This window comes from Manacus candei, unplaced genomic scaffold, assembly GCF_025592945.1.
Source record: "Manacus candei isolate 608988 ecotype Guabito, Panama unplaced genomic scaffold, ASM2559294v1 h1tg000180l, whole genome shotgun sequence".
NCBI lineage: Eukaryota > Metazoa > Chordata > Aves > Passeriformes > Pipridae > Manacus > Manacus candei.
In genome coordinates this window covers 192,286-215,777 of record NW_026138228.1, presented here as the reverse complement: position 1 = coordinate 215,777, position 23,492 = coordinate 192,286, and the positions used below count along the sequence as shown (strand labels likewise).

The 23,492-nt window shown below is 49.1% G+C and overlaps 1 protein-coding gene and 2 non-coding genes across 11 annotated transcripts in view; all 3 read left to right on the top strand.

The window, feature by feature from the left end:
• Positions 1-22,658, top strand: part of PUM1 (pumilio RNA binding family member 1) — an 82,260-nt gene extending 59,602 nt beyond the window's left edge. For 5 of the 9 annotated variants that reach the window (XM_051773938.1, XM_051773934.1, XM_051773935.1 and 2 more), the window contains exons 14-22: positions 265-501; positions 8,044-8,311; positions 9,732-9,861; positions 10,828-10,962; positions 12,313-12,450; positions 13,986-14,111; positions 15,078-15,199; positions 17,063-17,255; positions 20,743-22,658. In XM_051773938.1, the coding sequence (XP_051629898.1) occupies positions 265-501; positions 8,044-8,311; positions 9,732-9,861; positions 10,828-10,962; positions 12,313-12,450; positions 13,986-14,111; positions 15,078-15,199; positions 17,063-17,255; positions 20,743-20,874 (1,481 nt within the window). In that variant the 3' untranslated portion in view covers positions 20,875-22,658. The remainder of the gene's footprint in view (positions 1-264; positions 502-8,043; positions 8,312-9,731; positions 9,862-10,827; positions 10,963-12,312; positions 12,451-13,985; positions 14,112-15,077; positions 15,200-17,062; positions 17,256-20,742) is intronic. The other 4 variants (XM_051773937.1, XM_051773941.1, XM_051773940.1 and 1 more) reach the window with 2 other exon arrangements.
• Positions 6,903-6,985, top strand: LOC127463920 (small nucleolar RNA SNORD103/SNORD85). Its single transcript, XR_007901083.1, has one exon. It is a non-coding gene; the product is annotated as a small nucleolar RNA SNORD103/SNORD85 (small nucleolar RNA).
• LOC127463919 (small nucleolar RNA SNORD103/SNORD85) lies at positions 18,106-18,188 on the top strand. The gene has a single exon (XR_007901082.1). It is a non-coding gene; the product is annotated as a small nucleolar RNA SNORD103/SNORD85 (small nucleolar RNA).
• Positions 22,659-23,492: the final 834 nt, after the last annotated feature.

Genomic DNA, 23,492 nt, shown 5'->3' with positions numbered 1-23,492 from the left:
ATCTTTTGATCCCATAGATGTTTTGGAGCTGTGTTTTTTCACGTGTTCTCTCAGTATAAAACCTTACAGAGCTAGAAGTGCAAAGGCAGGATCTCAGCTGGTTTTTTTAAGCCAAGAGTTTCTGCTTGAGCATTAGTAACGTGGGTTTAACGAATGCATTTCACCTGGGTGCTTTGCAACACCTTTAGGAGAACAGGTGGAGCTGTTCAGGTGTCTCAGGCAGCTCGTTGGCATCACCAGTTCTCCTCTTTTCCCTCTTTCCAGTAGCAAACTCCAACACGGGCAGCGGCTCCCGCCGGGACTCGCTGACGGGGAGCAGTGACCTGTACAAGAGGACATCGAGCAGTTTGACCCCCATAGGACACAGTTTTTACAATGGCCTTGGCTTCTCCTCCTCTCCTGGCCCTGTGGGAATGCCTCTGCCCAGCCAAGGACCCGGCCACTCCCAGACTCCTCCACCTTCCTTATCTTCACATGGATCATCTTCCAGTCTAAACCTGGGTAAGAGATGTTGGCCCAGTCCCTGCTCTGCTGTCCTTGCCATGCTGGGGGGGATTCCTGCTGCCCTCAGTCCCTGGTTTTTTGCACAAGGAGGAGGTGAAACACCGAAGCAGGAGTTGTGTAGGATCACAGAAATCACTTAGACCTTCAATACCGAGTCCAGCCCTCGAGGTGTGTTTGTCCCTTGCAGTAATTCCTCAGGGAACAGGAGGTTTCTGCTTTGCCTCCTTGTTCCCTCAGCTCAAAACTATGGATAACGCTTCCAAGGGTTTGAAGAACAGGTTTTTCCTGCACAGATCTTGGTAACAGCACCAATTGCTTATTGAGTAGAATAGGGAGGGCTGAGCCTTCAGCTTAAATAGTTCTAAATGTGATGTTTTAAAATACCCGTTAGATTTACAGCAATAATGAGCTTGAAATACAGTCTCTCCTTTTAACTAATATTATCTGGAGCAGTGCTCAGCTTTTAGCTGAGGATCTGGGGAGTTTCCTTTGAAAAATTCCCCATCAATGTGGCCTTTTCAAAAAACCCATTTTAGTGCCAGGGAGAAATCCTCTTAATTTTGGTCAGATACATGACTTGACACCAGCTGCACCTTCTGGAAGAGCTTCTGGCCCAGAGCTCTTACATCAAATAAATCTTTCAGATAAATAAAGCAGATATTAAATAATAAAGCAGTGCTCATCTGAACCTCCTGAAGCGTTATTTCCTCATAAATAACCAAAATAGGTTATTTGTTGCACCTGCACCAGGTAATTTAGCATTTGCTCAAAAAAAACCACTTTTTTTTTTTGGTTCTGTCATGTGTCTGCTGGATTTAACAAAACTTTTGGTTATCAAACCAGTTCTCCAGGCACATACACACCCAGCAAACACTGTATTTATCATGTTTATTACATGCACGTGTGATAAATTTGATGCTGGCTATAGTTTAGCTGGAATGGGAATAAATGTGATTTCTTTGAGATCAGATTTAGATTTACCATCGTGCTTGTTCAGAGCTTTCATAGAACTGGAGGGGTTTTAGCTTTATTTATGCAGCTGTTCAGTCCTTGGGCTGACAGGTAAATAGCCACAATAAATCAGTGCTGAGGAGGGACCAGATTCCACATCTGGCACTTGGAAAAAAATCCATTGCCCCTGCAGCAAACAAAAGAGTCAATCTTAAAAACTGGATCAGAGAAAGGTTGATCTGATTGGGTGCAAACTCTGGACAGAAATTGGAGTTAACACTCATACAGATGGGTTGTGCCCCAGAGGGTCAGTGTGGGGTTTCCCACCTCCCCAAAATATTCCTCCCCTTGGAGCCAGGATCCCTCCATGGCTGACTCTGTGCTTGGTGACACTGCAAGTGAAATCTCACCTGGAATAGCTCTGAATTTGGGGGGGTTTCACCTTAAAATCCGTGAAAGATCATTTTACTTTCCTTAAGTTTCTCTTTCACCTGCAGTGGAGCACAGTGGGAAGTGGAGTTGGAGTTTCCTTCAGTTCTAAAATGAGGTTTGATACTTCCATAGGGGAAGAAAAGGCTCTGAGGAGACCTGAGAGCCCCTGGCAGGGCCTAAAGGGGCTCCAGGAGAGCTGGAGAGGGACTGGGGACAAGGGATGGAGGGACAGGACACAGGGAATGGCTTCCCACTGCCAGAGGGCAGGGATAGATGGGATGTTGGGAAGGAATTCCTTTCTGTGAGGGTGGGGAGGTCCTGGCATAGGATGCCCAGAGGAGCTGTGGCTGCCCCTGGAAGTGTCCAAGGCCAGGTTGGAGCAACCTGGGCTAGTGGAAGGTGTCCCTGCCCATGGCAGGGGTGGGATGAGATCATCTTTAAGGTCCCTTCCAACCCAAACCACTCCATGATTCTATGACAGCACATTGTTCTTCCTTATGAGAGACTCCTTTTCCATTTGGGAGTGATACCAGCAGTAGTTTGTGATCAGGAGGATGAGGGTGATTTCTAAATATCTCAAACTGAAGGGACAGATGGGAACACCCAAATGTGTTGTTTGCACAAAGGAAAATATGAGCAGTGGGGTTCAGAACCACGTCCTGCCTGGGCTGTGTGGGGGGAGACAACCTGGGGGAGGCACTTCAAAAACTCTGATTTCAGGGTTACACGGTGACATAAAGTTGGCATTAAACCTGGCTTGGAATCAGCAAATCCCTGGTTAAATGCAGTGTGAGTTGTGGGTTTGACTTTGTCGTGTCTCATGGTGTGTGAGTCAATCACTCCTTGGGTTGGTGATGTGTGGAAAGATCCAACTCTGGCTCCTGTGACTCCCTGAAAGCTCAGAGTTGTGAAAAATGGTGTGGATTTATCAAGCTGAGGGTTTTTTTCTGGTGCTGTAAAGTGACCTTGTGAAGTGTCTGGGCAATCACAAGTATCTGAAATAACCACACAGGCAGTTCTTACAGAAAGAGCTGCTGGAGGAGGAGAACTGAGCTAAATCTGTGCCTGATATTCCAAGGTGGATTCAGTGCTCAGCTGTGCATGGGAGTAAATACTCACCTTTGGGTGCTAAAGGCAGCAGGGGCTTTGCTTCCCCAGCACTGATCACAGAGATTATAAATTACTAAATGTGTGGGGGTTTAATTATTACATTTATTGCTGGACAGGTTACATTGGATCATGGAGTACCAGGACAAGGGGGAATGGCTTCCCACTGCCAGAGAGCAGAGTTAGATGGGATATTGGGAAAGAATCCTTCCCTGGGAGGGTGGGCAGGCCCTGGCACAGGTTGCCCAGAGAAGTTGTGGCTGCCCCTGGATCCCTGGAAGTGTCCAAGGCCAGGTTGGAGCAACCTGGGCTGGTGGGAGGTGTCCCTGCCCATGGCAGGGGGTGGAACTGGGTGATCTTTGAGATCCCTTCCAGCCCAAACCATTCCAGGATTCTCTGCAGTACCACAAGCAGATTTTGTCAACCCTTCTGTGTGGGGCTGGTGTGGTCCCAATAAACTGGGGCTGGATGTGTCTGGCTCTGGGTTTCCCAGTTTGGAATGGGGAGCAGTAGATAAGTAAGGATTTTAATGTTGTGATATTCTTGCAGGAACTGCTCGAGTGAGAGCTGCCCCATCCTGTAGTCAGCCTGTCACTTAAAAGGCAGGATCAGTGTGAGAAAAAGGATACAGATGGGGGAAATTAGGGATATTTTGGGAAAACTGGCTGAGGAGTTGATAACCAGTTGGCTGTGACCCCCTGGAAGGGCTGTGGGGCTGCCAGGGGGACAGGTTGGGGCAGTGCCCTGGGGGTCCCTCTGCAGGGACAGCAGCAGGGCTGGCTGCTCCCCCTGTGTTCCCACAGAGCCATCTTCTCATCTTCCCTGTTCCCCATTGTTCTCACATTCCTCATTACAGCAGCTCCTGTGTTGCAGAGGAATTTCAGGGCCTTATAAAAGTCTTGCTCAAAAAGTGCTTTGTCTTCATACAGCAGCTTTTGTGTTGCTTCCCCTTTGATTTCTTTCTGCCTCATCCTCTCATTGTGCCTTTTTCCCCACTGGAATCAGGAATTTTTCCAGGTTAATGTCTGTCCCCAGTGTCCCAGCAAGCCCTGAGAAGAGTTACCAGTTCAGAATAGGAACTGCTCAAAAGCCATGAGTGAATATCAGTTGTGTGTCCACCCTGGAGTCTCCAGCAGAACCTGTGCCCCTTGTTCTTCCCCAAATACAGATTTTTCCTGACATATCCCAGGTACTTTTTTCTACCCTTGTGTCCCAAAGAGCTTGAGGAGCCACGAGCCTGTGAGTCCTGCTCTTGAATCATAGAATCCCAGAAGAGTTGGAAGGGACCTTAAGGCTCATGTCAGTCCACCCCTTGCCATGGGCAGGGACACTTCCACCAGCCCAGGTTGCTCCAAGCCCCCTCCAGCCTGGCCTTGGACACTTCCAGGGATCCAGGGGCAGCCACAGCTTCTCTGGGCAACCTGGGCCAGGGCCTCCCCACCCTCACAGCCAACAATTCCTTCCCAATATCCCATCTGTCCCTGCCCTCTGGCAGTGGGAAGCCATTCCCTGTGTCCTGTCCCTCCATCCCTTGTCCCCAGTCCCTCTCCAGCTCTCCTGGAGCCCCTTTAGGCCCTGCCAGGGGCTCTCAGCTCTCCCTGGAGCCTTCTCTTCTCCAGGGGAACCCCCCCAGCTCTCCCAGCCTGGCTCATGGGATGAAGGAGCTGTTTCATTGTAACTATTGATAAGATCCCACTGAAATCTGGGATCTGAACAAGTCACATTCCCAACCACACCCTGGCACAGAGGAGCTTGAGGCACCCCAAGATCTCTGGCCTTTGGTGGGTGACTGGTGGGGTTCAGAATTTAGGAATTGTGTGATTTAGGAAACCTGTCCCTCACAGGGACTCTTAATTCCCAGGGTGATGTTGAACATCGTGGGCAGACCTGCAGTCACCATTTCCATCAGGAGAGAGAGAGAGAGAGGTGGAAAACTGGAGTGATTTGTGGTTTATTTTGAATCTTCAAATGATGGTGGTTTTCTCAGAAAACCTCTGACAGGTTTTCTGTACAGGCTGTGCTTTCCCTCTTAACTGAGACATAAGGCCCAGGAGATAAGAGCCTGAGTCCTGAACCCTCCCCTCTCACAGCCATTTGCAGAGATCAGGAACTAGTTTTCCACTTCACTCCTGACTCTGACTCCAGGCTTTCAAACAAGTGATAACTCTGAGATCTTCAAATGCCATGGGAAGTGTCAGTGCCCCATTGCTCAGCTTGTCTCTGCTGGATCTCCTTTGCCTCAGAGGTGCTTTACTGTCCTTTGAAAATCCTGGGCCTTCCAGCAGCAGGGAATATCACCAGGTGGCTTTTCAGAGCTGTTGCTCAGTTTGAGGAGTCACAGATGAAGGAGGTGATGGCCAAGGCAGCACAAGGCTGAGCATGAAGCTCTCAAGTCTCTCCCTCAGGAAAGGGCAGGTTTGGCACCAGCTCCAGAGGGCATTTGCCCACCTCAGAGATGTAGAATCACAGAATATCCTCAGCTGGAAGGAACCCACAGAGGTCATAATCAATAATTAATTAGGCTGTTATCAGATCCATAATTCTCATGTGCTGTTTCCTGCATGGGATCTTCCTTCAGGTGTCGATGGCCAAGGAGTGCAGCTCCCTCAGCTCTATTTTATTTAATATTTTAATTCTAACCCCTGTCATTGCCAGGAGCAGGTCTGTTCTGTGCAGCCAGCCCTGCCCAGCTTTCTTTGAAGACCTTCCCTCCTTGGCACAGACTCCTGGGAGCTTTATTTCCATGGATTTGTCCCCTCTGCCTCACCCTGGCCTTGCAGGTGGCAGGTTCCCATGTGATCAGGACCTTTTTCTTGGGAGGACTTTGTTCCACCCAGGAAAATCCGTGCTGGCTCCTCCTGTGCTCTGTGACCAGCAGAGGGATCCCGAGCCCTGCAGGAGAGGGAAAAGTGCTCTGCCACAGCACTGAAACCAATCCTGAAAAACCACAGACAAGGAAACGGCACTGGAAGGTTTAGGTTGGTTCCTGTGACAGTCCACTCTGCTCCCTGTGTGATGAACCTGTTCCCCATAGTCCTGTTGTGGGGTAACACAGCATCTCTCTTAACCTGGGTGCAGATATTTAGGCCATTTGTGAAAGCACAGGATTTTAAACCCTATTTATTTACTGATTTTAATTTATTGTTATTCACCCGTATTTGATAGTGAGTTGGAGCTTTTTATCCACAATTTTTATACTTGCCTTGTCCTTATCTATCTTAATTCTGTCCCCTGCTTTTCTTTTAAATCACTTCTTGGCATAGTAACAAGATAGGTGGGAAAAACCTGAGGATGGAGGTGAAGGTAATTGGAAAGAGCAAATTAGCCAAAAGTTGGAGTGATGGGATTGACATTGGGCTGACTCAGACAGTTTGGAAACAGAGCAAGGAACAGGACTTATTTCAGTCTGTCATGGAATCACAGTCGTAGATTCCATGTCATTGAATAGAGTCACAGAATCATAGAGGATCCTGAGGGAAGGGACACACCAGGATCATCAAAGTCCTTGGCTGCAGTTTGTTGCTGTTCCTAAATTGATGCGGCAGTGATCTCTGAGGAATGACCTCAGACACGTTCCCATCTAAATTATTTTGGGGGCAGCTCTCTCAGCTTTGTTAGGAATCCTAAAATAGGTTCATTTATGCTGGAAAAGATCTGCAAGATCATGGAGTTCAACCTTTGACTGATCCCCACCTGGTCAACTGGGAAGAGATCAGAACGTTCTGAGTTGGAAGGGACCCACAAGGTCATTGAGCCCATGAATGGCCTGTACAGGGATTGAACCCGGGACCTTGGTGTTATTATCACTGTTCTCTAATCTGAGTTACCAGCCCAGAGCTCAGAGTGCCACGTCCAGTCACTCCCTGCACACTCCAGCACTGGTGGTGGGGCCCTGGCGGGTCCCGGGCTCTGGCAATGACGACACTCTTGCCCTCTCTGAGCAGCTGTGGCTGAGGAGAGCAGTTCTAGCGCTCTGTGGGGCTGAGCCAGAGCTGCCCAGACCCGCTGGCCCCGGCCCTGTGGGCTGCCAGCCCTGCCTGTGCCCGTGTCCCTTCCTTGGCTGTGGGGTGACACCGCGCCGCTGCCCCCGCGAGCCCACCCCACCAACCAAATCCTCTGCTGGTCACTTGGAAATGAGTTTAGATGGGAAACTTGATGGAATCCTGGAGTCCTTGAGGTTGGAAAAGCCCTCCCAGCCCATGGATCCCCCCTGTGCCCAGTCCCCACCTTGTCCCCCAGCCCAGAGCACTGAGTGCCACGTCATGAAATGAAGATGTCTGGCAAGGGGTACACCCAGTTAACTGCAGCAGAAGGGCCTGGAGCTCTGCTAATCTGTAAGAGAATTGTGTGTTAAAATAATATACAAATTATCATTACTGATGTTACTTTCTTTTTCCTGTCAAGCAAAGTCTTTTGGCTCAAATTCAAATTAGGTTGATAACTGATAGTGTGAGGCTGTCAAAAATAAACAGACCAAGGGGGTTTTCTCTAAACAGTGGGAATTAGAGTGAGGCAGTGCTTTCCGATGTCTTAACTACCCTTTCTGTGAAGGAATTCCACCTGGGATCCCTGCCTGGCTGATTGTCAGTAACCCATCATGGTGGAACATGAGTAACTGGGGTTCAGATGGTTGGGAATGACAGTCCCCCTCGTTGTGTCTGTGCCTTGCAGGGGGGCTGACGAACGGCGGGCGGTGCATACACAGTGGGAATTGGGGTGAGGCAGCAATTCCAGTGTCCTGTGAAGGAATTCCACCTGGGATCCCTGCCTGGCTGTATATCAGAGACCCCCGTGGTGGGAAAGGAGTAACTGGGAGCGAGGTGGTTGGGATTGACAGTGTCGCTGGTTGTGTCCGTGCAGGGGGGCTGACGAACGGCGGGCGGTGCATACACAGTGGGAATTGGGGTGAGGCAGCAATTCCAGTGTCCTGTGAAGGAATTCCACCTGGGATCCCTGCCTGGCTGTATATCAGAGACCCCCGTGGTGGGAAAGGAGTAACTGGGAGCGAGGTGGTTGGGACTGACAGTGTCCCTGGTTGTGTCCGTGCAGGGGGGCTGACGAACGGCAGCGGGCGCTACATCTCGGCGGCCCCGGGCGCCGAGGCCAAGTACCGCAGTGCCAGCAGTGCCTCCAGCCTGTTCAGCCCCAGCAGCACCCTGTTCCCCTCGTCCCGGCTGCGCTACGGCATGTCCGACGTGATGCCCTCCGGCCGCAGCCGCCTGCTCGAGGACTTCCGCAACAACCGCTACCCCAACCTGCAGCTGCGCGAGATCGCCGGCCACATCATGGAGTTCTCCCAGGACCAGCACGGCTCCAGGTGGGGCTGGGAGCCTTGCAGTTGTGTTTGGCATCCCTGGGGTGAAAAACAATGCTCAGGCAGCGGGAGGATTGTAGGGAAATTTGTTTTCCGAAGTCGAGAACGCGAACGTTTTGAGAAGAAAGGAAACGTTAGTTTGCAGAAATCAGTGTTTTAAAAGAACCGTCAGTATTGCTAAGTGTGCTTTCTTAAGCTGCAGGATTTAAGTTCTTCTTACATCTTTTCTCTTGCACTAATTGTTTAACATTACCAGTACTGCTGTCTTTGGACATAGCATTTATTTTTGGCTGTGTTAGTGCATCAATGTACAGTGCAGAACAAAAGCCTGTTTAGAACTAGGTGTGGTGAAATATTCTGAAAGGCACCGTAACTGTAAAAAGGAGAAGAGTTATATGTAGTAAAAAAGAACCTGGCTCAGAAGTATCCAAACCTTCTACACAGTCTGAGACAAAACAAGCTTCCTGTGGACAGTAACAAGGGCATGGCTTTATAGCCATCAGGGAGAATTTATTAAGTATTGTACTATGAAGTATTGTATTATTAAGTAGTGTACTATTAAGTATTAATCAGTGGTTGCCTTATGCAACATTGTTACAGGTAATGTTAACCTTAACACCAGGCCTGGGGAAAGACAATGCCCCCTGTTCTTCTCAGGGCTTTTATCATCCCCACCCCACCCTCTGTGGAAGCCTTCAGACATGTCTGCCAGGATTTTTCTTTTCCTCATACCAGGGAGAGTTTCTCTGGCGTGCAGGAGGAGAAAACAGCTGAAGCTGTCGCTGGGAAAGGTGCCTCTTCAGGCAGGAAGGTCTTCCTAAGCAAAATTAGCCTTGATCTCCTTGTAATAAATCTTCCAGAAGGGTCTTCTACCCTTACAGTCCCAAAGCAGAGAGGTGGAATGAGGAGTAGGAGATGTGGAAAGCCAAGTTATGTCACACTGACCCTTCAAAGATTGGGTACAAGTGCCCATAGCAGGAGTTCCTGCTCTAGAGAGGAGCCTGCCTGCTCTGTGATTTGCTTGTTAGTCCCACTGGCACAGCTTAACTCATTCTAAAGAGCCAGCTGGGCACGATGCTTTCCTGTATCTCTTAATTGAGATCTGCTTAATTGAGATTTTTGGGGTTCATGTGTCTCCATGAACCTCATGGCTGTGACTACCCCAGGGCTTCAGATGGCTGGATAGAGCAACTGTGTTTGAAAGATGTGGTTTGGGAGACCTTTGCAAGTTGTGGATCAGTTAAATTTCTGAAATTCGGATGTTTCATTTCTAAGAGGACACTCCTGGTTAATGAAAGGAGCAGTTCATTGTCATATCATAACAGGATTTTTCGTGGTGGTTTCTGGAACGCACTCGTGAGGCTTTTGGAAGGGTTTGAATGAACAAATGTGCCAGTGGCATCACAGCAGCCCTGTTTTCCAGGTTCATTCAGCTGAAACTGGAACGTGCCACCCCAGCAGAGCGTCAGCTGGTGTTCAACGAGATCCTGCAGGCAGCTTATCAGCTCATGGTGGATGTGTTTGGGAACTACGTCATCCAGAAGTTCTTTGAAGTAAGTCTGCATTGCCCTGCTGTCCTGAGGTGTTGGATGTGCTTGTGGAAACCCTGCCATTAGGCTAAATCCATGGATAACTGTCAGCACTGAGGTCATCTCCTCCCCACAGGCTGGTGCATGTTTGCTGCTGGAGTCACTGAGGTGTGGGACTCCTAAAATTCAGCTGGAAAGTAACATTTTCTGTAAGATGCAAAAGGTGGAGGAGTAAATAGCACCATATCCAGGAGATGAGACCTTCCAGTGGAAGGTTACTCATGGCAGGGGCTTGGAATGAGATGAGCTTTGAGGTCCCTTCCAACCCAAACCATTCTGGGATTCTGTGAGATGTAGATCCAAGATTTTTCAGAGTTGCTGTGCTGAGCTGTCTTGTTTAGGAACAAGAGAGAGATGCTGTGCTGAGCTTTTGGTATTTAGGAAGATGAGAAACTTTTCCAGCAAACAGCACCTGCTGGATAAATGTGTTCCATAGCAGGAGGTTGGGCAGACACCCTCATCCCTCCCTCTGGCACTGGTCTGGTCCTTCTCCACAAGTGTTCGTGGTGCTTGTGCCCAGTAATTCAGAATCACAGAATGTCCTGAGCTGGAAGGGACCCACAAGGATCATCCAGTCCAACTCCTGGCCCTGCACAGACACCCCAGCAATCCCACCCTGTCCCTCAGAGCGTTGTCCAAACACTCCTGGAGCTCTGGCAGGTTTGGGACTGTGACCTTCCTGTCCATCCTGTCCAGGGTCAGTGACCTGGCACGTGTCACCCTGGTGGCCCCAGGAGTGTGTCACAAATGTTCAGGCAGACACAGAACTCACCTGCCCCGTGCCCCTTCACCCCCACCGAGGTGGGCTGGGCACTTCCTTCCTTCCCAGTGCCCCCAGAATTCCTTGTCTCCCCCCTGGCCGTGGCAGCTGTGCCAGGTGTGGCCGTGGGCTGGCGCTGTGCTGGCAGTGACTGGTTTTGCCCTCCCCAGTTTGGCAGCCTGGAGCAGAAGCTGGCCCTGGCCGAGCGCATCCGCGGGCACGTGCTGTCGCTGGCGCTGCAGATGTACGGCTGCAGGGTGATCCAGAAGGCCCTGGAGTTCATCCCCCCAGACCAGCAGGTAATTGTAAGTTTCAATTTTAACTTTCTTCTCGATGTTTGAACGTTCCTGAGCCTGCTCTCCTGTTCCTCCTGTGCCTGGTGTGCCCTTGCTTTGGTTCCTGGCGTGTTCGTGGTGTTCCATGTGCATGATGAGTACGTGCCAACCCTGTGTCATCTCCTTGTTCCACTTACCTGGGCGTGAGGCCCTGTTAATTCCCTGAAAGCAGATTATGGATGGAGGGGAAACTGAGAATGATGGTGAATTAAAAGATATTTTTAAATCCCTTGAAAGAAGCCAGAGTTTTGTCTTTAATATTCACTGAGTTATCACTGCCTTGCTATGTGGGTCAATATTCTGCTTTCCTGCAGGGAGATGGATGAGGAGCTCCTGGTTCTGGCACTGGAGAGATGTGGCTGGTAGCCAGAGTCCCACTCAGAGCTCATTAATAAAGCACTTCCTCAAGGGTTTTGGGAACAATGAATTATGATGAGAAATACACTGGGCAGGCTGCTCATAAAGGGGTGTACAGGAATCTCAGTGTGGGTTATTAAATTAAGAACTGAAAGAGGCTTTAGGAATGCTCCTTCCCTTAGGCTGAGCCTGAGCTAAGCCTTAGTGTGTCAGCAGGGTGGTGCCCAAGCTCCAGCCGTGCTGCTCCAAGGATTTACTGTCTTCCTCCAGAATGGCATTTGGGGGTTCTCAGTGCTCCCAAAATGCCTGGGTTTGATTCAGTTACAAACTGAACTCATCCAGTTTCTGTCATAGCATTAAAATCCCCCAGAAGTGTCATTCTCTGTTTCTGAGTGAAGCTTTCAGCCTGCACGTGGGGTACATCAGTCATGTCTGAACTTCATCTGCTCAGTCACTAAATACCAGCAAATTCAGATCCCAGAGCTGAGCCCATTTTAGTGACATGTAACACTGATATACCCAAAAAGTCTGTGAACTTTGGGCATTTTAGATTTGTTCTCTTTGAGGGGAGCAGAGGAGAAAATGGGGGATGCACAGGGGAGTTGTGGCTCAGTTAAATGTCTTTAATTTGGTTATTTCACTTGTAAGAGGAGGCTCTTGGTTAATGGAAGGAGGGCTTCATCTTCATAGAGTCATGGAATTGTTTGGGTTGGAATGGATCTTAAAGGTCACCTTGTTCCCCCCCTGCCATGGCAGGAACACCTTCCACTAGCCCAGCTTTCTAATAGGATGTCACAGTAGGATTTTTCCTGTCGGTTCCTGTAGCCCAGCACTTGGCCACTGGAGAACTCCCAGCTGGAAGTACATCCTTCATACCTGTCGTGTTCCTGAGCAGGGTACCAGTGCCTTTCTCAGCTGGGAATGCTGGTGGTGCTTTCTGTTTGTCCTCTCTCCCCCTCATAGAACGAGATGGTTCGGGAGCTGGACGGGCACGTCCTCAAGTGTGTGAAGGACCAGAACGGGAACCACGTGGTGCAGAAGTGCATTGAGTGTGTGCAGCCTCAGTCCCTGCAGTTCATCATCGATGCCTTCAAGGGCCAGGTGAGTCCTTGCCCAGTCCTCACTCCTTGTGTTCCTGTTTTTAACGGCCTGAGAGTGGCTGTGACTTGCTGAACTCTTTGGAATTTTAAATCTTAGCAAGTATGGGTTGAAAGGTTGATGCAGGCGTGGGAGGGAGCCCTGAAGCTCCTTGGTCATGTCTGTGCTATCATTTCTGTGCAGATCTGTCACAGGAAAGCATCCCTGCAAAAGGCTGTTCTTCTGGAACATCAAGTATTTTTGACTGATGGAGGGAAAACAAGTCTCTCCTTAATCCACCTTCCCAGTTAGCAGAGTGTTGTGCTGCCTGTAGCAAACTTTCCTTATGATCCCTGTCTGCAAGGGTGGGATTAGGAGGAATTCTGATTCCCAAGGGCCTCAGACCAGAGGAAAAATTCGAGTTTCATCTAGGAAAGGGCAGTTGTGCCTGATTCAGATGGGTTTTATATTGCTGTGCTCTCCTGAATCGATACCAGTTGTGTAGCTGGCTTTGCTCTGCCTGCAGTCAGCTCATCTCCCGTTCCAGGAGTGCTGCTTTGGGTGTTCCCAACCTCAGCTTAATTGGCTTTGCAGGGGGACTTTAAAGTATTGAGGGATTTGCCCCAGGGATGTGAGGACAGCCAGGGGCTGTTCCAGCAGGAACCAGGAGTTCTTAGTCCTGGCTCAGCTGGGAAAGTGGGAACTTGCTTGGCTGTGTCAAAACAAGCATGATTCTGGCTGGGAACTTGCTCAGCAGATTTGCTGGTTAGAGTTTAGCTTCAGCCCTTCCTTGGGCAGTTTGGGAAGGCAGAAAGTTGATGGCACTGACATTTCCTTGACCAGCCGTCCCAGTTTCATCTGAACCTTCACATGGAGGATTAAACTTATCACCTCCAGACTATTTTCCTGCACTTAATTGCACTCCAAGCCCTGTTTCCCTGCACAGTTTACTCAACAATTATTAAAAATGTTCGAGCTGTCGATTTAACTTCAGTGCTCGGATTTGCTGCTCTTGTTAATTTGGGGCAACCAAACAGGACTTTGTGCTTGAGACAGAAAACTGAGCAGCAATAACCCAACGTGTCATGTTCTTACCCACAGATTTGCTAATCCTTTAGAAATGAGATAGATGCTTTGTTGTCACTTCTCCTAAGCACTGTTAAGGCTTTTAAACAAATCCAAACAGTTGAGGAAAATCCTTTGCTGGGCGTTTTTAAACTTTTCTGGCTGATAGCATTTCTTTACATAGCTCAAAACTTGGGTTGGAATTATTCCTCTGAGACAGAGCTCCTAATAATGCCTGGTTGCCCCAGCGTTCTTTAATTAATCAAGAGGCTTTAGCACTGTTTTTCCTGTTCCATGGGTGGGGAAGCAGAAGCTCAGGGAGGGATGGGGTGTGATCACCTGGCAGTGGGGAACAGATGTTTCCAGTTGCATTGGATGTGTCTGGAGCTGGCCAGGAAAAACCAGCATGTGTGCATTTAATTCTGGGAGGTTCCTGGGATTCCCAAGGACTGACAGAGGTGTTGGTGCCTGTGCTCTGTCCCTGCTGGCCCCAGGTGTTCGCGTTGTCCACACACCCCTACGGCTGCCGCGTGATCCAGAGGATCCTGGAGCACTGTCTCCCCGAGCAGACCCTGCCCATCCTGGAGGAGCTTCACCAGCACACCGAGCAGCTGGTGCAGGTGGGTGTGGGAAGGGGGATTCAGGTGCTGGGAGGTGTTTCTGGGTCTCTGCAGCCTGTGTGGGGCTGTAGTGCTGCTGGGGCTGTGGGATTCCCTTCCCAGGAGGAATGGGAAGGAGGAATTGGTCAGCACTGGCTGCTTTGGTCATGTGCACATGTCCATGGGGTACCAGAAGTGTAGTGACCTTCCTCTTTGGGATGGATCCCAGGTGGAAACATGTCCTGGTGCTGCCTTCCAGGAGTCACAGTGCAAGTGAGAGCTGAAAGGAGCCTGTGCCAGGAGCTGATTATTCTCAGGAAAAGGAAATGTCAAGTAATTGTTCTTAAAATGAGTTGGTTTTATGCACACCCCCTTCCTGGCTGCCTTTCCTCTCCCTTGCAGTCCTTCTGAGAACCTGATTTAGCAGGATTTTACATGGATTCTGCTATTGGGGCACAATGGATTGAGCAAATCCAGCAAACAAAACCTGTCCTGTGTGCTCAGGATTTGGGAAGTGGGAAGAGGTTGGACATGGATTTGAGGCATCAGGCCATTTCTGGGATTGTGAACTGCAATATTTATATCCTGGGATCTGAATATGCCCAAATTCAGAACATGAATATGCTTAAGGACAGTGTCCCGTGGCACAGCCCTCCAGGACACTTGATTTGATACCTTTGAACCTGGAGAAAGGGAAGAAAACTGGGAATAAGCAGAATATTGACATTTCCCGTGGAAGAACATTGTTTTGAGTTTTACAATTGATACAATTGCTACAGAAATGCAGCATTTTTCACTCTAGAATGGGTTTAGAATTTGGAATGCACGTTTTTTGTGGGAGCAGAAAGTATTGAGATGATTTGCACAGTAGATATTTCAATTGGTTTTTAGTCGAAGTCTGTAACTCTGATTGCACATTGGGAACTGGTTTGCTGTGAATGGTTCCTGTCCACCTTTTGTCACACACTTCTGCTGTCTCTCAAACAGGATCAGTATGGGAACTATGTTATCCAGCATGTGCTAGAACATGGTCGGCCCGAGGATAAGAGCAAGATTGTAGCAGAAATTAGAGGCAACGTGCTCGTGTTGAGTCAACATAAATTTGCTAGGTATGAATTCCTTCCTTAAAGCCTCCAGCCCTCTGGGAGCGTGGACACAAGAGTTAGGGGTGGGTTGTAGGGAGGTGAAATAGGTGAAAAGAACTTTTTGCTTAATAAAAAAATGTTATTTATAACTGTTATAACCTCGGGTGCATCAGCAAGGTAAGTCTTGGAGTAATGAAGGAGGTTGTAAATGTGGAAGAGTAGCTCTGATCCGAGCTCCTGAACTTGGCCAGGAGTTCCTGTGTGTTTTATTTTGGTGGATTTTAAGTGGTCACTGTCCCTTGATAATACCATGCCCTCAGAGCATTTCACTGCCCCGGAACACTGTGAAGGGAGTTGGAGAAATCAGTGTCACAACAATTCTTTTTCATCCCGCTTTTCACAGAAGAATTTGTGTTCACAGCATCATTTCCCAGCACTTTGACGTGCTGAGCCTTGCAGTCCCTTTTGAGGTGTGCACAGGGATTCCCTCTCAGCATCCCCAGTTTTGACTCCAAGTGCTGCAGAGCTGCATGTGGGTAAAGCAAAATCCATGTGCCTTTGTGGCTGTGAGGACAAAGCAACACTTCCCACCTGTGTAAATTCCTGCTGGATGTGCTTCCAGCCACTGAACATGAAGGCTGAGCTCTTCAAAGGCTCAGTATTCCCCCTTTCTGTGATGAGTAAAACAGTGCTTCAGTGCTTGGGGACACGAGGGAGGTGTAACATTAATGAGATTTAGGAGAGCGGGGTCTTCACGTTGTTATTTCAGGTTCTTCCTCCCTGACTTGCCTTGCTCTTTTTTCCTCAACTCCTTTTTTCCAGATGGAGCATTAATTAGTGTGGGATGTCCCCTGAGCTGAGCAAACCACTGATGGTTCTGTGAGTCAGGCAGGGATGTGGAAGATGAGACCAGCACATGCCTTGGTCCCCTTTCATGTATCCTACTTAACTTGGCTCTCTGGAGAGCAGAGACAAGTCATTAATATATTCAGGAATTCTGGAAATTCTCTGCCTTTACTGAGATTTTTCATTCCTCAATAAGCATTTCCCTGTTGTTCTAACCTTGGATCTCCCTTCCCATTGTGTCCCAGTACAGAGAAAAGCAAACAAAATAACTCCTTCTAGAGCCTGATGCTAAAAACACACCGAGGCTGTGAGTTTGATCCCCGTGTGGCCCATGTACTTCAGAGCTGGACTCTGATCCTTGTGGGTCCCTTCCAGTATCCTTCAGAATATTCTGTGGTTCTCTGATGGACAAGCTGTGAGAACAGGCACTGATCTCACACAGCATTGTTGTGGAACTGCACAAATTTGGGTGAAACAGAACCTGCACTGGTCCATTTCCCGAATTCCCTCACAGATTCCAAGTTCCGCTCTCCTGTTTCACCTCACTGAACTCTACCAGCACCTTCCTCTGTCCCAAATGACCTGCCCTTGCTGGCAGCTTGAGAGATCTCCCTGGAGTTGGCTGGAAAGCCCTGGATTCTCCTTGTTGTGTCGTTGTGGTGGAGAGGAATGGACTCGATGGGCCATTCCCTTAAGAGCTGGACTTGCTGATCCTTGTGGGTCCTTTCCAACTCAGAATATCCTGTGATTCTGTGACTCTCTGATGGACACACTTTGAGAACAGACACTGATCATTGTAGAAGTCGCACAAATTGGGGTGAAATAAACCCTGAACTGGTCCATTTCCCAAATTCCCCCTCGGATCCCAAGCTCTGCTCTCTCGTTTCACATCACTGAACTCCACCACCACCTCCCCGTGTCCCACATGAGGGGCAGCATAAGAGATGGCACCTGCACTGGCAGTGTGAGAGATCTCCTTGGGGTTGGCTGGGCAGGCCAGGGCAGTTCCTGGCTCACGGGCTGTCCCCTGTGTCGTTGCAGTAACGTGGTGGAGAAGTGTGTGACGCACGCGTCGCGCACGGAGCGGGCCATGCTGATCGACGAGGTGTGCACCATGAACGACGGCCCCCACAGTGCCTTATACACCATGATGAAGGATCAATATGCCAACTACGTGGTGCAGAAGATGATTGATGTGGCAGAGCCAGCCCAGAGGAAGATTGTCATGCACAAGGTGAGTGGGTGCCGGGGGTGGATGAGGAGGCAAAGCTGTCGCTGGCGCGGTGGGTGAGGAGAGAGGAGGAGGCTGAGGATTGGCTTGGGATGAGCTGCCTGATGCCAGAGGGGGTTGAGTTGGGTATTTCAGCAGCAGCTGGAATGTGAAGGTTATAGAACAGGTTGGAAAGCTCATCTCGTTCCCAACCCCCTGCCATGGGCAGGGACACCTTCCGCTAGCCCAGGTTGCTCCAACCTGGCCTTGGACACTTCAGGGATCCAGGGGCAGCCACAGCTTCTCTGGGCAACCTGGGCCAGGGCCTCACCACCCTCACAGCCAGCAATTCCTTCCTAATATCCCATCTATCCCTGCCCTCTGGCAGTGGGAAACCATTCCCTGTGTCCTGTCCCTCTATCCCTTGTCCCCAGTCCCTCTCCAGCTCTCCTGGAGCCCCTTTAGGCCCTGGAAAGGGCTCTTAGGGCTCCCTGGAGCCTTCTCTTCTCCAGGTGAACACTCCCAGCCTGGCTCCAGAGCAGAGGGGCTCCAACCCTAGAGTATCTCTGTGGCCTCTTCTGGACTCTCTCCAGCAGCTCCACGTCCTTCAGATGTTGGGTGCTGATGGAAAAATTTCTCCCCAACATCCCATCTAACCCTGCCCTCAGTGTGAAGCCATTCCTCTTTGTTCTGTCCAAAGTCCATTGCCCAAAGTCCCCCTCCAGCTTTCTGGAGAGGTAACAAGATGCCATTTGGCCTTACATCCAGCTGGCTGCCCCCAGCAGGCCCTGTGCCCCTCTGGCCCAGCCCTACCCTGGCAGCACACCCTGCTCAGCCCCCAGCACTGGTGGCAGGGCCCTGGCGGGTCCCGGGCTCTGGCAATGACGACACTCTTGCCCTCTCTGAGCAGCTGTGGCTGAGGAGAGCAGTTCTAGTGCTCTGTGGGGCTGAGCCAGAGCTGCCCAGACCCACTGGCCCCGGCCCTGTGGGCTGCCAGCCCTGCCTGTGCCCATGTCCCTTCCTTGGCTGTGGGGTGACACCGCGCCGCTGCCCCCGCGAGCCCACCCCACCAACCAAATCCTCTGCTGGTCACTTGGAAATGGGTTTAGATGGGAAACTTGACAGAATCCCGGAGTCCCTGAGGTTGGAAAAGCCCTCCCAGCCCGTGGATCCCCCCTGTGCCCAGTGCCCACCTTGTCCCCCAGCCCAGAGCACTGAGTGCCACGGCCAGACCTTCCTGGGACACCTCCAGGGCTGGGCACTCCAAACCTCCCTGGGCAACCCCTGCCAGTGCCTGACCACCCTTTCCATGAGGAAGTTCCTCCTGATGTCCAAAACTTGTATGGTTTAGCATTATACTGCAATGTTTGAATGCAGAACCACCCCAAAACTTCATATTTGTCAAAAATGAAGCCACTTTGGAATGAAATCTCCCTTTCTGCCAGTCCTGCCCCAAGGGCTGTTTGCCTGTTGTCCCAAGGGCAGGGAGCTCTGAAATCAGGGAATGTCTTCATTTTTCCCTGCTGTGAAAGGTCACATTTGCAGGGCTTTGTAATTGCAATGAATGGAAAATAAAACACTTTAATAGGGTGGTAGAACTGAGGTTATTTTCTTCAGGGACAAGTTTTGGGGTGTGTCCCTTGATGAAAACCCCCAGTTCCATCCAGAGCTCTTAATAGAAATGAAATCCTGTCTGACACTGACTTGGAAAACCCCCTGTTCATTGATTTATTTTTAAGAGGAACTGTGAATAGTGTCAGTTATTGAAATCCTAACGAAGAATTTTTCTTACTATATTTAAGAATCCTCGAGTAAAACAGACCAAGTGGATTTTCTATAAATAGTGGGAATTAGTGTGAGTGAGCTGGTTTTACTTCCACCAGGCAGTTGTTCAGTAGATTAATCAACATAAACAGCTGAAATAATCTTCAGGAAGGTTAATTCTTGCATTTAGGAATCACTCAGAGTAGTTCTTTTAGACTAAAATCTGGTTTAGTCCAGAAGAAATGCTGAAGATAATTAAATGAGGATGTCTGGCAAGGGGTACACCCAATTTGACTGCAGCAGAAGGGCCTGTAGCTCTGCTAATCTGTCATAGAGAGAGAACTGTGTGTTAAAAAAATATACAAATTATCATTACTGATGTTACTTTCTTTTTCCTGTCAAGCAAAGTCTTTTGAATCAAATGCAAATTAGATTATCAGTAGGGCTGTCAAAAATAGCACTGGGTTGACAGCTAAATAGGGCTGAGTGAATATGAAGATTCGAGCTGTGATATCAGGCTGAAGGAAAGTCTGGGAAAGTGGAGCTTGTGCACTGTGGGAATTGCTATGGATTGGGAATGTAGGTGTTGTACAAACAGCACTTTGTGTGGGGTTAAAGAGGGCAATTTGTTGGAAAAAAATAGAATTGGAAAGTCATTTTAACGGTTCCGTCAGTAAAGAAAAAGAAAGTCTCGGGAATGAAGGTGAACAAAGAAGGGATTGTGGGACTGGGGAGCTTCACTGCTCCTTTTCCTCAGCACAGCCAGCAGACCTTGGGAATGGGGTGTGGGGAGCCAAGGCATGGATCCATGGTTGTTGGGAGGTGGGTCCTGGAGGTGGGACAGGAATTTAAAGGGCTGGAGGCTGAGCTGCTGACAGAGGATAAGTTTGGGATGAGTTTCCCATGGGAGAGTGATGGTCAGTGGTGGGGATCTGTCCACCTCTGGAGCAGGGAATTGCTGTTCATCAGGCCTGGCTATTCCCTCATCCCGGCTGCAGCTCCCATTGGGAGAGCAGAAAGTCAGAATAATGAAATCCTGGAATGGTTTGGGTTGGAAGGGACCTCAGAGCTCATCCAGTCCCACCCCCTCCATGGGCAGGGACACCTTCCACAAGCCCAGGTTGCTCCAGCCTGGCCTTGGACACTTCCAGGGATCCAGGGGCAGCCACAGCTTCTCTGGGCAACCTGTGCCAGGGCCTCCCCACCCTCCCAGGGAAGGATTTCTCCCCAGTATCCCCTCTAACCCTCCTTCAGTGGGAAACCACTACATTTAAATCCGTGCTGCCACCTGCTCAACCAGGTGAAAAATCCCACCCGTGGGTTCTGGATGATTCCCTCCATTCCCAGGAACTGTGTGATGACAGCAAAGGGTGCTTTGCTATCCAGTGACAGGACCTGAGGGAGCTGTGCCAGGGCAGGCTCAGGTTGGATCTCAGGCAAAGGTTCTTCCCCCAGAGGCTGGTTGGGCACTGCCCAGGCTCCCCAGGGCAGTGGGCACAGCCCCAAGGCTGCCAGAGCTGCAGGAGGGTTTGGACAACATTCCCAGGAACAGGGTGGGATTGTTGGGGTGTCTGTGCAGGGCCAGGGGTTGGATGGATGACCCTTGGGGGTTCCAACTCTGGATATTCTCTGATTCTGTGACACCTCAGGTGTTTTTGCCGCTCTGGCAGGGCCCGGAGCTCTCCATGGACGGCCCTCACGTGGCACAGGTTCCTAAATCCCACTTTTTGTGCTTTTACCCTCCCAGATCCGGCCTCACATCGCGACCCTGCGCAAATACACCTACGGCAAACACATCCTGGCCAAGCTGGAGAAGTACTACATGAAGAACGGGGTGGACCTGGGGCCCATCTGCGGCCCCCCCAACGGCATCATCTGAGGGGGCCCCAGCAGAGCCACCCCCGGCCCCCACAACCAGCAACCACCACCACCCCAGCTCACACTAAAGATCCACCTCGACGGTTGCTAAAAAAAAAAAAAACTTAAAAAAGAAAAAAAAAAAAAAAAAACAGACAAAGAAAAGCAAAGCCTTTGTAAATTTCTTTAATTTTATTATGCATAACATGTACTAATTATTTTTTTTAATTAACTAATTGCCCTGCTGTTTTACTGGTGTATAGAATACTTGTACATAGGTCTCAGATGTACATGGAAGGCCACATTTATTTTTTTTTTTTTGTTCACTGTTGTATCTATATTCCAAATGTGGAAACTTTCAGGGTGGTTGGTTTGAAGAAAACAAACGGGGAAAAAAAAAACCAAACAAACAAACCCTTTTTAATTCATCTGCCTCACAGACAAAACATTTTACAAACACTTCTTTGCTTTTAATTTTTTTTTCCTTTTAGGCAAAAATCAGCCAGAAGTTTGAATTTCAGTTCAACGACCCGACGCATTTAACCCTGTTTATAAATAACTAAAAAGAACAAAAATTCAACTTATAGCTTGGGTTTTAAAAAAAAAAACAAAACACACACGAACCAAGAAAGAAAATTCAGTTTTTAAACCTTTTTAATTGCTTTCTTTCCGATGTTTTTATTTTATTGGTGAGTATAAACATGCTGAAGGAGGGAGCTTAGCTGGCGTTTTGGGGGGAGAAAACACCCAGAGGTTTTAAAAGTGGGGGGTGGGGGTACCTGTTTACTGCCTCCTCTGGTCTGTTCACCTGGAGAGACACAAAATTTGATTATTTAGCATGAGGAAAAAAAAGAAAACACAAAAAAAAACAAAAATCCAACTCGGCTTTGGTCTTGCTTCTATAAATATATAGTGTATACTTGGTGTAGACTTTACATATATAAAAATTTGTAGTATTTTCTTGTTTTGATGTCTGATCTGTATCTATAATGTACCCTAGTAGTGGAACATACTTCTGACTGTACAATTGTACATTTGTAAACCTCTGTAATGTAAATGTGGAGAAGTTTGAATCGACATAAAAACCTGTTTTTTGGTAAGAAAACAAAAAAAAAAAGAATTAGCAAAACCTGTGCATTTCAGTGTATATTCACACCTTTTATGGTCGTAGCATATAGTGTTGTATATTGTAAATTGTAATTTCAACCAGAAGTAAATTTTTTCTTTTGAAGGAAATGTTCTCTTTATACAGCCTAGTTAATGTTTAAAAAAAAAAGAAAGAAAAATAAATGCTTGGTTTTATTTGTCACCTAGTTGAACGGTAGCGATCCTTTCTAAATGTTCTACAAAACTGATTCAGTTCCAAATAGTGTTTTTTTGACTCTTACAAAGTAATGTTTTGCTTATTTTGTGACAGTAAGAAACAAAAAAGTGCAAAAGTACAGCCCCCCCCCCCAGTTTTCCTTACAATCAGAGTCCCTTTTCACCTTGTAAAGTGTGAATCACCTCCCCTTTTTGTACAGAAGATGAACTGTATTTTGCATTTTGTCTACTTGTAAGTGAATGTAACATACTGTCAATTTTCCTTGTTTGAATATAGAATTGTAACACTACACGGTGTACATTTACAGAGCCTTGTGTATATTTCCAATGAACTTTTTTGCAAGCACACTTGTAACCATATGTGTATAATTAACAAACCTGTGTATGCTTATGCCTGGGCGACTATTTTTTGTAACTCTTGTGTAGATTGTCTCTAAACAACGTGTGATCTTTATTTTGAAAAATACAGAACTTTGGAATCTGGCTTTGGCTCTAAGGAAAGGTTTAATTGGAGTTGGCAGATTCCTCTGATCCCTCTGAGTGCAGGGACAGCAGCCAGGGAACGGCTGGAGCTGTGTCAGGGCAGGCTCAGGGTCGATCTCAGGCAAAGGTTCTTCCCCCAGAGGCTGGTTGGGCACTGCCCAGGCTCCCCAGGGCAGTGGATGGAGCTGCATCCCTGACAGAGGAGGGGGGGATTCTGCCCCTCTGCCCCCTCAGGTGAGACCCCCCTGCAGAGCTGCCCCAGCCCTGGGAACAACAGCACAGGGACGTGGAGCTGCTGGAGAGAGTCCAGAGGAGGCCCCGGAGATGCTCCAGGGCTGGAGCCCCTCTGCTCTGGAGCCAGGCTGGGAGAGCTGGGGGGGTTCCCCTGGAGAAGAGAAGGCTCCAGGGAGAGCTGAGAGCCCCTGGCAGGGCCTGAAGGGGCTCCAGGAGAGCTGGAGAGGGACTGGGGACAAGGCATGGAGGGTCAGGACACAGGGAATGGCTTCCCACTGCCAGAGGGCAGGGTTAGATGGGAGATTGGGAGGGAATTCCTGTGAGGGTGGGGAGGCCCTGGCCCAGGTTGCCCAGAGAAGCTGTGGCTGCCTCTGGATCCCTGGAAGTGTCCAAGGCCAGATTGGAAGGGCTGGTGGAAGGTGTCCCTGCCCATGGCAGGGGGTGGGACTGGATGGGCTTTAAGGTCCCTTCCAACCCAAACCAGTCTAAGATTCCGTGAGAATCAAGAGCAGAGCAACCACAAACCCATCACTGCTTCCCACCGTGTCCAACCCTCCCTCTGGGCCTGGGATTTGGAGGAGCCCACGCAAACTTGTAGCA